Source organism: Mercenaria mercenaria, chromosome 1 (assembly GCF_021730395.1).
Source record: "Mercenaria mercenaria strain notata chromosome 1, MADL_Memer_1, whole genome shotgun sequence".
NCBI classification, from domain to species: Eukaryota; Metazoa; Mollusca; class Bivalvia; order Venerida; family Veneridae; genus Mercenaria; species Mercenaria mercenaria.
In genome coordinates, this window is record NC_069361.1 from 85,653,511 (window position 1) to 85,665,105 (window position 11,595).

The 11,595-nt window shown below is 34.7% G+C and overlaps 1 protein-coding gene across 1 annotated transcript; it reads right to left on the bottom strand.

Moving 5' to 3' along the window:
• Nucleotides 1–284: 284 nt before the first annotated feature.
• Nucleotides 285–10,958, bottom strand: LOC123531741 (papilin-like). Its single transcript, XM_045312978.2, has 6 exons — nucleotides 10,800–10,958; nucleotides 9,988–10,074; nucleotides 9,270–9,356; nucleotides 7,272–7,355; nucleotides 2,223–2,306; nucleotides 285–1,717 (listed from the first exon to the last, which is right to left on the bottom strand). The coding sequence occupies exons 1-6, from the start codon at nucleotides 10,861–10,863 to the stop codon at nucleotides 468–470; spliced, it is 1,656 nt and encodes a 551-aa protein (XP_045168913.2). The 5' UTR covers nucleotides 10,864–10,958; the 3' UTR covers nucleotides 285–467.
• Between the last annotated feature and the right edge of the window lie 637 nt (nucleotides 10,959–11,595).

The following is an 11,595-nucleotide window of genomic DNA, read 5'->3' on the forward strand; positions in this document are numbered from 1 at the left end:
AATTCAAGATAACATTGTAACTTTTTTGCATGCTTGTTCATGGAAAAAATGATAAAACGGACAAGAAATAACTAAAACATAATAAGGAACATATAATCAATAGAGGTATCAGTATGTTTTGAGAGAAAAGACATTTAAATGATTTAAGGTATCATGCTTATTCTAAAATCTTTTAAACAATTAACCTCATATTCTAAGGTATGATAATACACTAGTATAAAGGAATAGGCGATGAAAGATCAATCTGGAGAAACTATTTACGTAACACAAACAGACAATTTAAAGCAGTTACCATCCGAATTTATTCTGTATAGTTTTACAAAATATAAACGATACTACCAGTCATTTGTATACGTGATGTAGGTATTCTTCATAGATTTTTCTCCTTGATTTCATATTTTAGTTCATTGCATAATTGATTCATTATATTCTGATAGCATTAGAATGATCGGATTGCATGCCTGTAACTATTTTTGCTTAATACATTTTCTCTTGCATGCCTTCCTGCTACGGAAGTTATTTCCATTCGAATCACATCCACCCCACCAAAATTGCTGACATTTTCCAGTAGCAACGTCGTAATAATATCTCTTAATTGCGGCATCACAAGGGCCGATGAACGCGGGAAGTGAACAGATTGGCTTTTTGCATAATTTATTACATAATTTCTTTTTTCTGAAATTGTTCCCGTCCGACAGACAACCACCCCGTGAAAATTGTTTGCATTTGTTTGTTTGAGAGTCGTAAAAGAACCGCTTTTCTGCCGCTTTACATGGCTCAACCTTCATTGGTTCAGAGCATAACGGACATGTACTTTCACATGACTTCTTACACACTTTTTTGCTAGGGAAATTATTGCCGTTTCCCTCGCAACCACCGTACATAAATAATTTGCATTTACAGTCTAATGGATCATAAAAAAATCTTTTAACAAATGCTTTACAGGGACCTGGGTCGGCTGGTATGTCGCAGGAAATCTGTTGCTCGCAGTTGTGGTTCTTACAACGCGCTCTACATTCTTCCAGTGTTCCAAATCTGTTGGCATTTCCTCCACACCCACTGTAGATAAACATTTCACATTTACAAGATGTTGAATTGTATCCATAACTAGGTATATAGGCAAGACATATAGTATCACCACCGCCATGAGGCTTTATTGGTAAATCACAAACATCTGTCTTACAATCTGTGTGTGCACAAAATTCATCACATTCGTCAAACGTTCCAAATCGGTTTGCATTTCCCCCACACCCACTGTAAATGAACTTTTCACATTGGCATGATGTGGTATTGTAACCGTAACTAGGAAAATAGGCCGCACATACATTACCACCATCATGTGGTTTTATGGGTAAATTGCAAGCATTGCAGTCATGGCATCCACAATTGGTTTTACACTCGTCTGCTGTAAAGAACCTATTTGCGTTTCCACCACATCCTCCATAAATAAACTGTTCACATCTGCAAGAGGTGCTGTTATAGAACCACCTAGGCATGTAGGCTTTGCAAATCCCTGATATCTTTGGAAATTTACAAACAGGATTAAATTTCATTGGCGTCTTGCATGCTGCTTGACAACTGGCAGGGCTAGGAAAATTGTTACCATTTGGCTGACAACCTCCCCAAGTAAAAGATTCGCATTGACATGTTTCTGTATTGTAGAAATACCGCTGAATTGCAGCTCTGCACGGACCTGTTTTTGGGGGCTGCAGGCATGCTAAAATAGTACAAAGTGTCTGCTGTAGAATTGTTATTCAATAGATAAATACCACTTTTTTTAATTCAAAACAACAGCGGTATCTAATGTTCTTCATAGACAAGAAGATATGAGATAAATGACAAAATCATTTTTGTATGTACTTGTAGAACATTCGCAAAGAGTTTAAATATGATAAAAAAGTAATTTTGTTGATTTTACCGAGAAAGCTAGAAGAGCCTATGTCATTTGTTTTGAATTTTCCAACTTTTTCCTAATTTTCTGACAATATGCTTTTATGTGTTTTAGTTAGATTTAGCAATTATATTAATGTTTTTACGTTGATCATAAAATAATATGTTAAAATTGATGGCAACATGCAAGGAAAATTTGAAGACAACTAGGTTAACCTAGTTAATACGCCTTAAATGAAAATACATGTACATAGTATTTGTTTGTGAATTTAAAGATATGAATTGAACCATAAGCATTTAATATGGGAGAGGCAACTATAATAGGTAAATACCTGATGGACAAACTGGACAACATTCCCCTTCGGGTGTGTATGAATCATCGCAGTTGGGCCTAACACATAACACCATTGAACAGTCTAAAAGATCGCAAGAAGCACGCATTAAAACTAAAAGTAAATGTAGTCAAATACAAAAAAAAAAACAAGGACAAAAGTCCAACAGGAAAAACCACATTCAAAAGCCGTCCATACAGCACTCCACATTGAATTATGGGTATTAATATGCCACTGTATTAAGCAAACAGTAGCACAAACTCAGTAATAACATAGTAGTGTACCCCCTTGGAACGGTCAGTGGCCAAGCACCACTGGAGGTGTTAAAACTAGTTGGCGCTAAACATCACTCTTCGATCCCTATCGTGTTTTATATGACAAACCTACAAAGACACGTATTGCCCATAACTAGTTTATCACACCTTGTTCAATGAAAAAGATAACTAAAACTATTTTCTTTCAGATATTCAGACGTTTCAGCAGTCAACTTTAGCTGTTTAAACAAACATAGTAGATATGTCATACATGTCTTCTTTTCAACGGTGAAGATATCTGGTTCGTAATATGAGTGAACAGTTTGATATAAACTGATGCAAGATATAACTATATTTCATTAAAACGAGTCTTGTAGTTATCACATTCATATCGCATGATATCTGAGAGAGCTACAAACAAGTATGTTAAATAAAGCAATGTATAAAACTCATTAATTAGTTACATGTTGGACCCCATGTTTGGGCTTATTATGTTTCAATCCTAAAGTAACTAAAAAAAGAAAACGTTGAAAGCTCAGAACTTGGTCTAAAAGTTACGTAACACTTTACAACGGGTATGTAAACTTTTCAGAATAGGGCTTTGGCCGTAAAAAGTCGCCCCGACTTCATCTCAGTGTTGTTATATTTTCTGGTCCTTCGGGATCATTGATTCAACTCATTTAGATTTGAAGATTGAATACTGCTTAAGCCGGTGCTAGGGGGCGTGGGCAGTGTTGCTTTTTCCATTACTGCCCATGAACAGACTCAATCAAACCGAGTCTGCAATTTTCACTATTTGCCTTGTTCTCGGTGCTTTCGAGGGATCTACTTTCCACATTTTTTTTTTTGGTACATAAACCTATAATTTAGCTAAATACTGTGTACATAGGACCACATGTAGGTTGCAGTTTAGTAACCAAATGACTCTGAATGTAAACCTTCTCTCGCGGTTCCGAATCTGGCGAAAAATGCCCATAGCCCAAATCAATAAACAAAAATACTAGTATATATTCAATAATAATATATATTAAGAAGTTTAAGTAAATGTTAGCGATTTTGATTACAGTTATGCTCCCTTCGAAGAAGATTGCTTTGCAAATATCGGTCGGTTTATTTGTCGGTCGGATTGTTTGTCAGTAGAGCGAACTGTTTCCATATGACTTAAAACCTTCAACCTTGCTTGCATCATTGCGTTTATAAAGTAAAATCATTCTTTTAGCTTTTGGAGTTTGGAGGCAAATGTCACAGGGACCTGAACCTTTAAAAGAGTTTCCGCCAAATAACCTGTCACACAATTTTACTCAGAGCCTTCAAACGTGATAGCATGATTGGACTAAAACAAGTATATGACCCTTTTTCTGTTTAGGGTCAGAAGGTCAAAGATCAAGGTCACAGGGACCTGAACTTTGGAAATTGTTTTTGCTCGATGCATTGAGATTTATTTAACTAAATATTTTTAAACTTGTTAGCATAATTAGGCATATGAAGTAGATTGCCTCTATTGTTTTAGAGGTTAGTTGGTCCATGTCAATGACACAGGGCCCTGAATCTTGTGAACGATTTAACCTTTAACTTCAGAACCACTCGACATAGAACCTTCAACCTTTACAGCATGATTGGGTCTTTAGAGTAAATGAACCTTTTTATTTTGGGGGTCAGTAAGCCAAAGCTCAATGGCACAGGGGCCTGAACCTTGAAAACTGTTTATGTTCAATAACTTGAGAATACTCAACCTAGAACCTTCAACTTTGATAGCATGATTAAACTGATAAAGTAGACTGTCCTTATTATTTTTAGGTCAGAATCAAAGATCAAGCTCACAGAGACCTGAACCTTTACATAGATTTCCGCTCAATAACTTACGATTGACTCAACTTAGAAACCGTACACTTAAAAACCTGGTTGGTCTTAAAAAGGGAATTACCCCTAAGGCTTTTAGGGTTAATAGATCAAAGGTCAATATCAAGGTGACATGAACATTGAAAACATATGCCCGAATAACTTGGGAACCACTCGATCGAGAATTTTCGAACTCAGTAGCATTAATGGGCATATAAAGATATTGACTAACGTTGTATTTGGGGTGAGTATATCAAAGGCCAAGGTCACATGGGCCTGAACCTTTTCACTCAATAACTTGAGAACCGCCTGACACATTTTTTTTTCAATCTTGACTGCATAATTGGGCTTACGAAGCTGATGGTCGCCTCTATCTTTTTTGTTTTGGTAAGTAGGTTAAAGGTCAAGGCTTAAATATCGGAATCGAAACCTTGATAACCCATCATGGGGGCATACTTGTTTTACAAACAGTTATCGTTTTCGTTTCAAAATCGATGCTGGCAACGCCAAGATGTATACATAGCAAAAAAGCTTTACTGACTTCTGTTTGATCTTTTCCTCTTACATATGTTCAGGCATACAGTGTCATTTCAAAATACGCTCAGAAATTTAAACCATAATATAGTGAAACATTTAAACACTCGGTTTATACAGTGATAACAAATCGAATAGGAATTACAACATATAACCAGCCGACGGTCCTAAAATAGAGATATAAAATTGTTGGTGGTAAGTGCAATAGCATGCATCTTTATCAAACCAGGAAGTAAATGAAATGAGAAAATTAAACGCAACCATCTTAAAATAATAGCATTCTTCGTTCCTCTTTTAGTCACATCGGTAAACGAACACCATGATCCTATTGGGCTAGAACAGATAATAGTTTTGTATTCAAGTATGGGGAAGATGTTGTACAGTCACAACACAGCACTTTAAACTGTTTTTATACATTAGATATTTAAGATATTGAAAACAACCAACCAAAGTACTAGCAGAGTCTGTTTGATTGGAGTTTCTACATGGGAAACTATGAAATATACAAGTGGTATCAACCACATAGTCACAATTAAAGCGGACAAGCGAAATGAATAAATTATTGACATGTAACACTAAGTTTTCTACTGGAAAGTGACTAATGATCTAAACTTTAGTATAACCTAATAGTCTGATATCTGTCACTAATGTATATACACTATTGCTCTAAAAAGCATTATGTTTTAACGCACAATGTTTGGTGTTGATAAAAGTTTAAATTGTATAAATATCTGCAGTTGTGGCATGCTCATGACAGCTAAAAATCTAAAAACGTGTTTTAAAAGTATATCATTCTTAATTGGTTGGAAAATTAAGAGTATACATGTAATAAAATACTTCACCACATTTAAAAGGAAGTAATATTGAAGAAAATACACCAACAATGTTTGAAAATTGGGTCTATACGACACACGAGCTTGTTTTGTTAATTATACAGTTAGCTTAACAGCCATGCATGGACTAAAAGGCTGTTGACAAGACATGAAAAGTATTCTTACATATTTTACAGACTGGCATAGAAAATGTTCAATGTCGATTTTTTACTTCAAAGTGTGACCTTGACCTTTGCGTTAGGACATGGCTTTGTGCTTGACACGAGAGCAAATGTGCCAAGTAACAGTAATGTTCTTTTGACGGATGACATTTATTGACCTAACAGGAAGAAAATTTGACCATTGACCTCCACTGTTTCGGGTTTAACGCCGTTTTTCAACAGTATTTCAGCTATGTAATGGCGGACTGTTAACCTAATCAATGTTCCCAGTTTCTGTACCAGTACAAACCAGTTCTCCGCAAGTAATTGCCAACTTCCCTACATGAATCATAGGTGGAGAACGAATGATTTCAGACACAATGTCTTTTCGTCACGGAGAACATACGCCTCGCCCAGGGCTCGAACTTACGACCCCGAGATCTGTAGATCTACGCTCTATTGAGCTAAGCGGACGGGCATGACCTTCAACTGTAACAGTGACATTTGAGCTTGGGATCAGAGTCTTACACAAGCCAAATTGTCTCATAATTCGTGTTAAATAATATAAAACCCCTTCATGGATGACAGAGTTATGGATCGGACAGATAAAATAAAATCTGAAAAAGACCTACTAACATTTGACCTCCAGTTGTGGCATTGACGTTTGAGCTAGGGGTTTATATAATGCGCATGACAAGTTGTCTGTTTATGGGGAACCTTTATGCCCAGTAATATTTTAATCCCTCGGTGGATGGCTTAGTTCAGGACCGGACACGGTTTATGCTATCTTAGCAAGCGTAAGCTTGGCCGTAAAGCTAGGGGTCTGAAAGTTGTGCATTACCAATCGTCTTACCTTCGGAAACATTTTTGCTGTGAAGTATTAAATCACTTGATGGATTATTGAGTTATACACCGGAAAAAGAAACCTTGTTTACATTTGATCTCAAAGTATGACATTGACCTTTGTGTTTTAACCATGTTCGTTTTGTGTGCACTGCACGTTGTCTCATTATGGAAAGAAACATTTATGCCAAGTATTTTATAATCATTTCATGAATGGCAGTTATGGACCGGACAGGAAATTGCGGATTGACGGACGAAATGTCGGACGGACAGAAAAAACGTAATGATGTAGTCCTCGAAACTTGTTTTTTTTCCAACTGGCCGGGAACCAATAACATTTAATAAAAACCCGAAGTAATGACAGCAAGAGTCCAAAGTGTTTGACTTTTGGACTTGGTGAAAATAACTGTGATGCGACGAAAACAATAAACTTGCTAGGGAAACTAACAAATTTAAAATTTCATTATATTTCACTTCTAACAACTTGCATGCTGATACAACGTTTATGACAAAAATAACAATTGGAAGCAGACAGGATACAGTGGTCAAACAATTAAATTATACTCGCAGATTACATTGAATATACCAGGTCAATATTTGATTTACCTTTGCAAACTGGGCAACAGGTGCCATCAGGAGTATAAGACCCATATTTGCAAACAAGATTTGCACACCTGACCCTTGAACAATCTAGAAGAAAAAAGTTAAACCTGAGTTTTGATATTAATCTCATCAGATAACTAGTCTCAGCTTTTTTGTTCACTTATTCCTCATTGGATGATGTCAACTACCATACAGAAATGCTTTAACGGTAAAAGCAATACCATTCAAGAACATGAAATAATAACAAGAAATATCTTTAAAAATGATTGTCGGCGAATTGTAATAAGGAAAGAAGTTTATGAATTTTTCTTCTAACATTCATCTTTCATCTAACATTTTTCAAATTGCAAAACTAAACACCGCACTTTAACAATTTAAATGGTTCTCTTTTAATTTTTCACAAAGGTTTCGTAGGGTTGTAATTTTGTTTCGTTTATCCTTAGACGAATAATTACAGCAGTAGTTTGATGAAGATTCATGAAGCGGTTCATGAGAAGAGGTCATTAAACGTGTTTATATTTTAGCTAAATTGGTCCCTATCCCCATTTGTAACAAAATAGCAGGAGACCTTACGATATTGTTACACATCGAGTTTGATAAAAATCCATTACATTTTAGTGGGTAATGCGAAGAAAGGCATATCTACTTTTAGCTATAGTGGTGTCTAATAGGGTCCAAGTTCCAATATAAATAAATATGGAAGAGGACCTTATAATGATGCTCCAGACCAAGTATGACAAAGATCCACCAAGCTGTTCATGAGACGCTGTATAAAGGCATTTCTAGTTATAGCTCTAGCAGCCCCTAAAAGGGGTCAAATGTACCAGCTGAATAAAGTTGGCTGCGGGCCTAATAAAGATGCTACAAATCAAGTTTGATTAGAATACATGAGAAAAAATCAATTAAAGAATTTTTTATTTATTATTTTTATTTATTTCTAAAATAGGCCAACTGATCCCGCTTTAACAAATAGCATATTCGCTATTCATGAATCTTTGGACAATGACGTCACACCTATAAAAAGTGAAGGTCAAGCAAAACATACAATTGTAATTATTTTAATATTTCTGTTTCATAACCAAAGTTTGACCGTAGTCATATCACATAGATAAACTGTATGCAGCGTACCTTCATTTCAGTGTAATGAGATTCAGTCATTATATAGCATATATATAATAAAACAGATTTCAACTGAGTTCAATATTTGCATACCATACTAAAGAAAAATATTCATATATAATAAATCAGTTAAATAATTTATAACAAATACATCAAAGCAAACAAATACTCATTTTAATATGCAATCTGAATAAGTCACAAAAGCAAGCAACCTTTTTATATACAGACGACAATTGTAACAAGGAAAATCTTTTAAAAAGCACTTCTCTACATAAAAGACTCTTATCACACCCTTATTAATGTGATACGCAGACCGTATTCAGCTCTTTCTTTAATTTGATATATGTTGTTATCTGAACAGGTTTTTATCATATTTATTAAACTTACTTATCATTTTGAGATATATCAATATTCTTGCTAAATATACTGAGCCAAAGTTAGCTTTAAAACTGTGAACAGCGTCGTTTAGGATAAACGCTTTGTCTACATTTCACTCAGCGTAGCACAATCAACAGAGTGAAAGAAATTGACACTCTCGTCCAATCAGGCAGAGTGTTGCATAAATCTTCCATTTTGATAAATTATCTATAATGCGTTATCAAGTAGTTTGATTTGCAAACTGAAGTCACGTGGCATAGGTAACGCAAACGAATTTAGACGGCGTTCGCCGAAAAACAACAGACATACGTTTTTTTTCTAATTTTGCAACTACTGAGAGATACTTCTTAGATAAACTCCAACTTAGTTATGAATTCAGAAGTGCAAGAACCTTCGTCTTCAGATCGCTTGAATAATGGAAATACAGAAATTTACAGAAATAGGATACATTGGTCAACCAATTTACACACACTTCTGAATTTAAAAGTACTAGATTAACATTACCAGGTTTACACACTGGACAACAGTTTCCTTCCGGAGTGTAAAAACCATATTTGCAGATAGGCCTAGCACACCTAACAATAGAACAATCTGGAACAAAAATAGTAAGACAACATTATATCTTTATAATTAAACATAAATGTATGTATCTATAGTGGTTCGTGCGTTTAGCATTTCTGTTTTCTATTCCACAGGGTGTGCTGATAATACTCATTAGCTATAGATATCCTTAAATGAACACCAGCATAAATGAAGCCTGACATTGACTATACATATATTTTACGAATACATTTATAGGTAAAATGTAGAACAAATGCTTTGTTGAACTTTTATTGACAGCTGAGGCATAAAGCGCAACCAAGAAATATAACAGAACACTCGGTTTGTTCGAGTCAGCACATGACAGGTTATGATACTTGCAACAATTATCACGCGTTCTAGAAACTCTATAATCAGACCTTTATTATAAAATGGCAGTGAATAAACTCCAATATCCAACTAGACAAGAAATAATGAAAACACGGCGCCTATGATTTTTAACACATTCATCTGTTTTCGAAAACTTTCAATTCAAGGAAATAACAATGTACTTCCTTGAAATACCGTCAGTTATTTACACACTCAGTCAAAATAAAATTTCGAGCAGATAGGAAATAGCGACCAATTTATGTATACTGACTCTCATAAAAAGTTAAGCGTACAAGTCTAAGGTTGATATTACCTGGCTTACAAACTAGGCAACATTTTCCTTTCGGAGTGTAAGAACCGTATTTGCAAAAAGGCTTAGTGCACTTGACTGTTGAACAATCTGGAAGAAAAATATAGATAAGACGTTATATCTAAAAAATAAGATTAGACATAAATGTTGGTGTGTTTGAAAACTGGTCTGCACATTCGAGGTGACGATGTTCTAAACTTTTCATACGCTATACACAGTCATTTATTTCTGTGAAATTAATTAAAACTAAAACCATTGGTTTAGGAGATTGCCTATGAACATTTTACTATTTTAATCTTTTCAGATCTGTTATAATTTTATTTCAAAATCGAACCTAACGGTTTAGGAAATTTTGTTTACAGATTTTAATCTCTAGCAGCCATTTTTTTAACTTATTAATCGGATTAAATGAATTTGGATGAGAGTCCATGAACATTTGTGTAAAGTAATCGGGCAGGCAGTTCATGACAAGTGACAACTTTCTCTGGCGGGTATGCTTTTAGGCAGATCTGTATAATTTGGACAGTCTTTGTACATGGTCATTTGCGCAGATATTTTAAAATCATGCCAAAACTTTCTGCATAGAATATTCTTTGCAATCTGAAAAAAAACAACAAAAAAAACATTAATACAGAAACAGAAACTTTGAAATAGGTAATAAAATGGTAAAACGATTGACATATGTATTTGTACTTGATCCTTCTTTGCGTCATTTTTAATTGTATCTGAATTTAATCGATGCTGAAATTTAGTCAAAGTTTTTATAAGTTTGATGTGATTATCTCACTCAGTTTATTTATTTTAACCATGTTTACCTATTCCATGCGATGTAGGCAGCAATGCTATCAACATAAAAGCTAAACCAAACATTTTCAGCATAAATGTGAAACGTACTTATAAAAATATCAGTCTGCGCTTTAAACAAACACTTTGAAAACTATTTTGTTTTAAATTTACTTGTGATTATTGTTCAGACGTTATCCAATGAAAGATGTGTCTGTCTGTTTTAAGAACTACAAGATGTTGCAGGAGATTATCTTGTTGTTTTAACGCAGGAGGGATTTCCGGGAGACATTTGGTAGCGAGCGCTTACACTAATCCTACTTTATTCAGTTAACCGTTGTTAAGACCCTGATCTAATACTAAAAAGTAATCTCGTGTCACACTTTATGAATGTTTAATATATTTGCAACGAAAATAAACATGTGTGTCGCGATTGTAGGTCAAAAAACCTTCAGCTGACAATTTAAAAAGCAATACAGCACGCGGTTTTATCCATGTTGGCCTTTTATTTTAATCAATATAAAAATATGATCAGATTTCAAATTGTTCACTGAAAATAAATTTCCTACACTGTATTCTGGTACTATTACGCCTTTTCCCGTGCGCGATACTTTTTTCCCTTGCCTCTACAATTACTCTCTTATAATGTACGATTAACATCATTTATAATAATCGAATGAATGAATAAGACAGATTTTACGGCGAACCCACATAAAAAGGTCATTTATCATGAGCTGTAAACGCATATGGAAAATTTTCACTAAATATTATTTGTGTTAAAACATAGTGTTAAAATGTAGTAAACACAGCAAAAGCGTAATAAATGTA

Bases quoted from the DNA above. Each gene is read 5' to 3' on its own strand.
- LOC123531741 (XM_045312978.2), bottom strand. From the start codon at position 10,863: ATGCTGAAAATGTTTGGTTTAGCTTTTATGTTGATAGCATTGCTGCCT. The intron at 9,357-9,987 runs GTAATATCAACC...TTTTTGTTCCAG, and splicing joins TTGCCTAGTTTGTAAGCCAG to ATTGTTCTATTGTTAGGTGT. The intron at 1,718-2,222 runs GTATTTACCTAT...GTACTATTTTAG, and splicing joins TTGTCCAGTTTGTCCATCAG to CATGCCTGCAGCCCCCAAAA.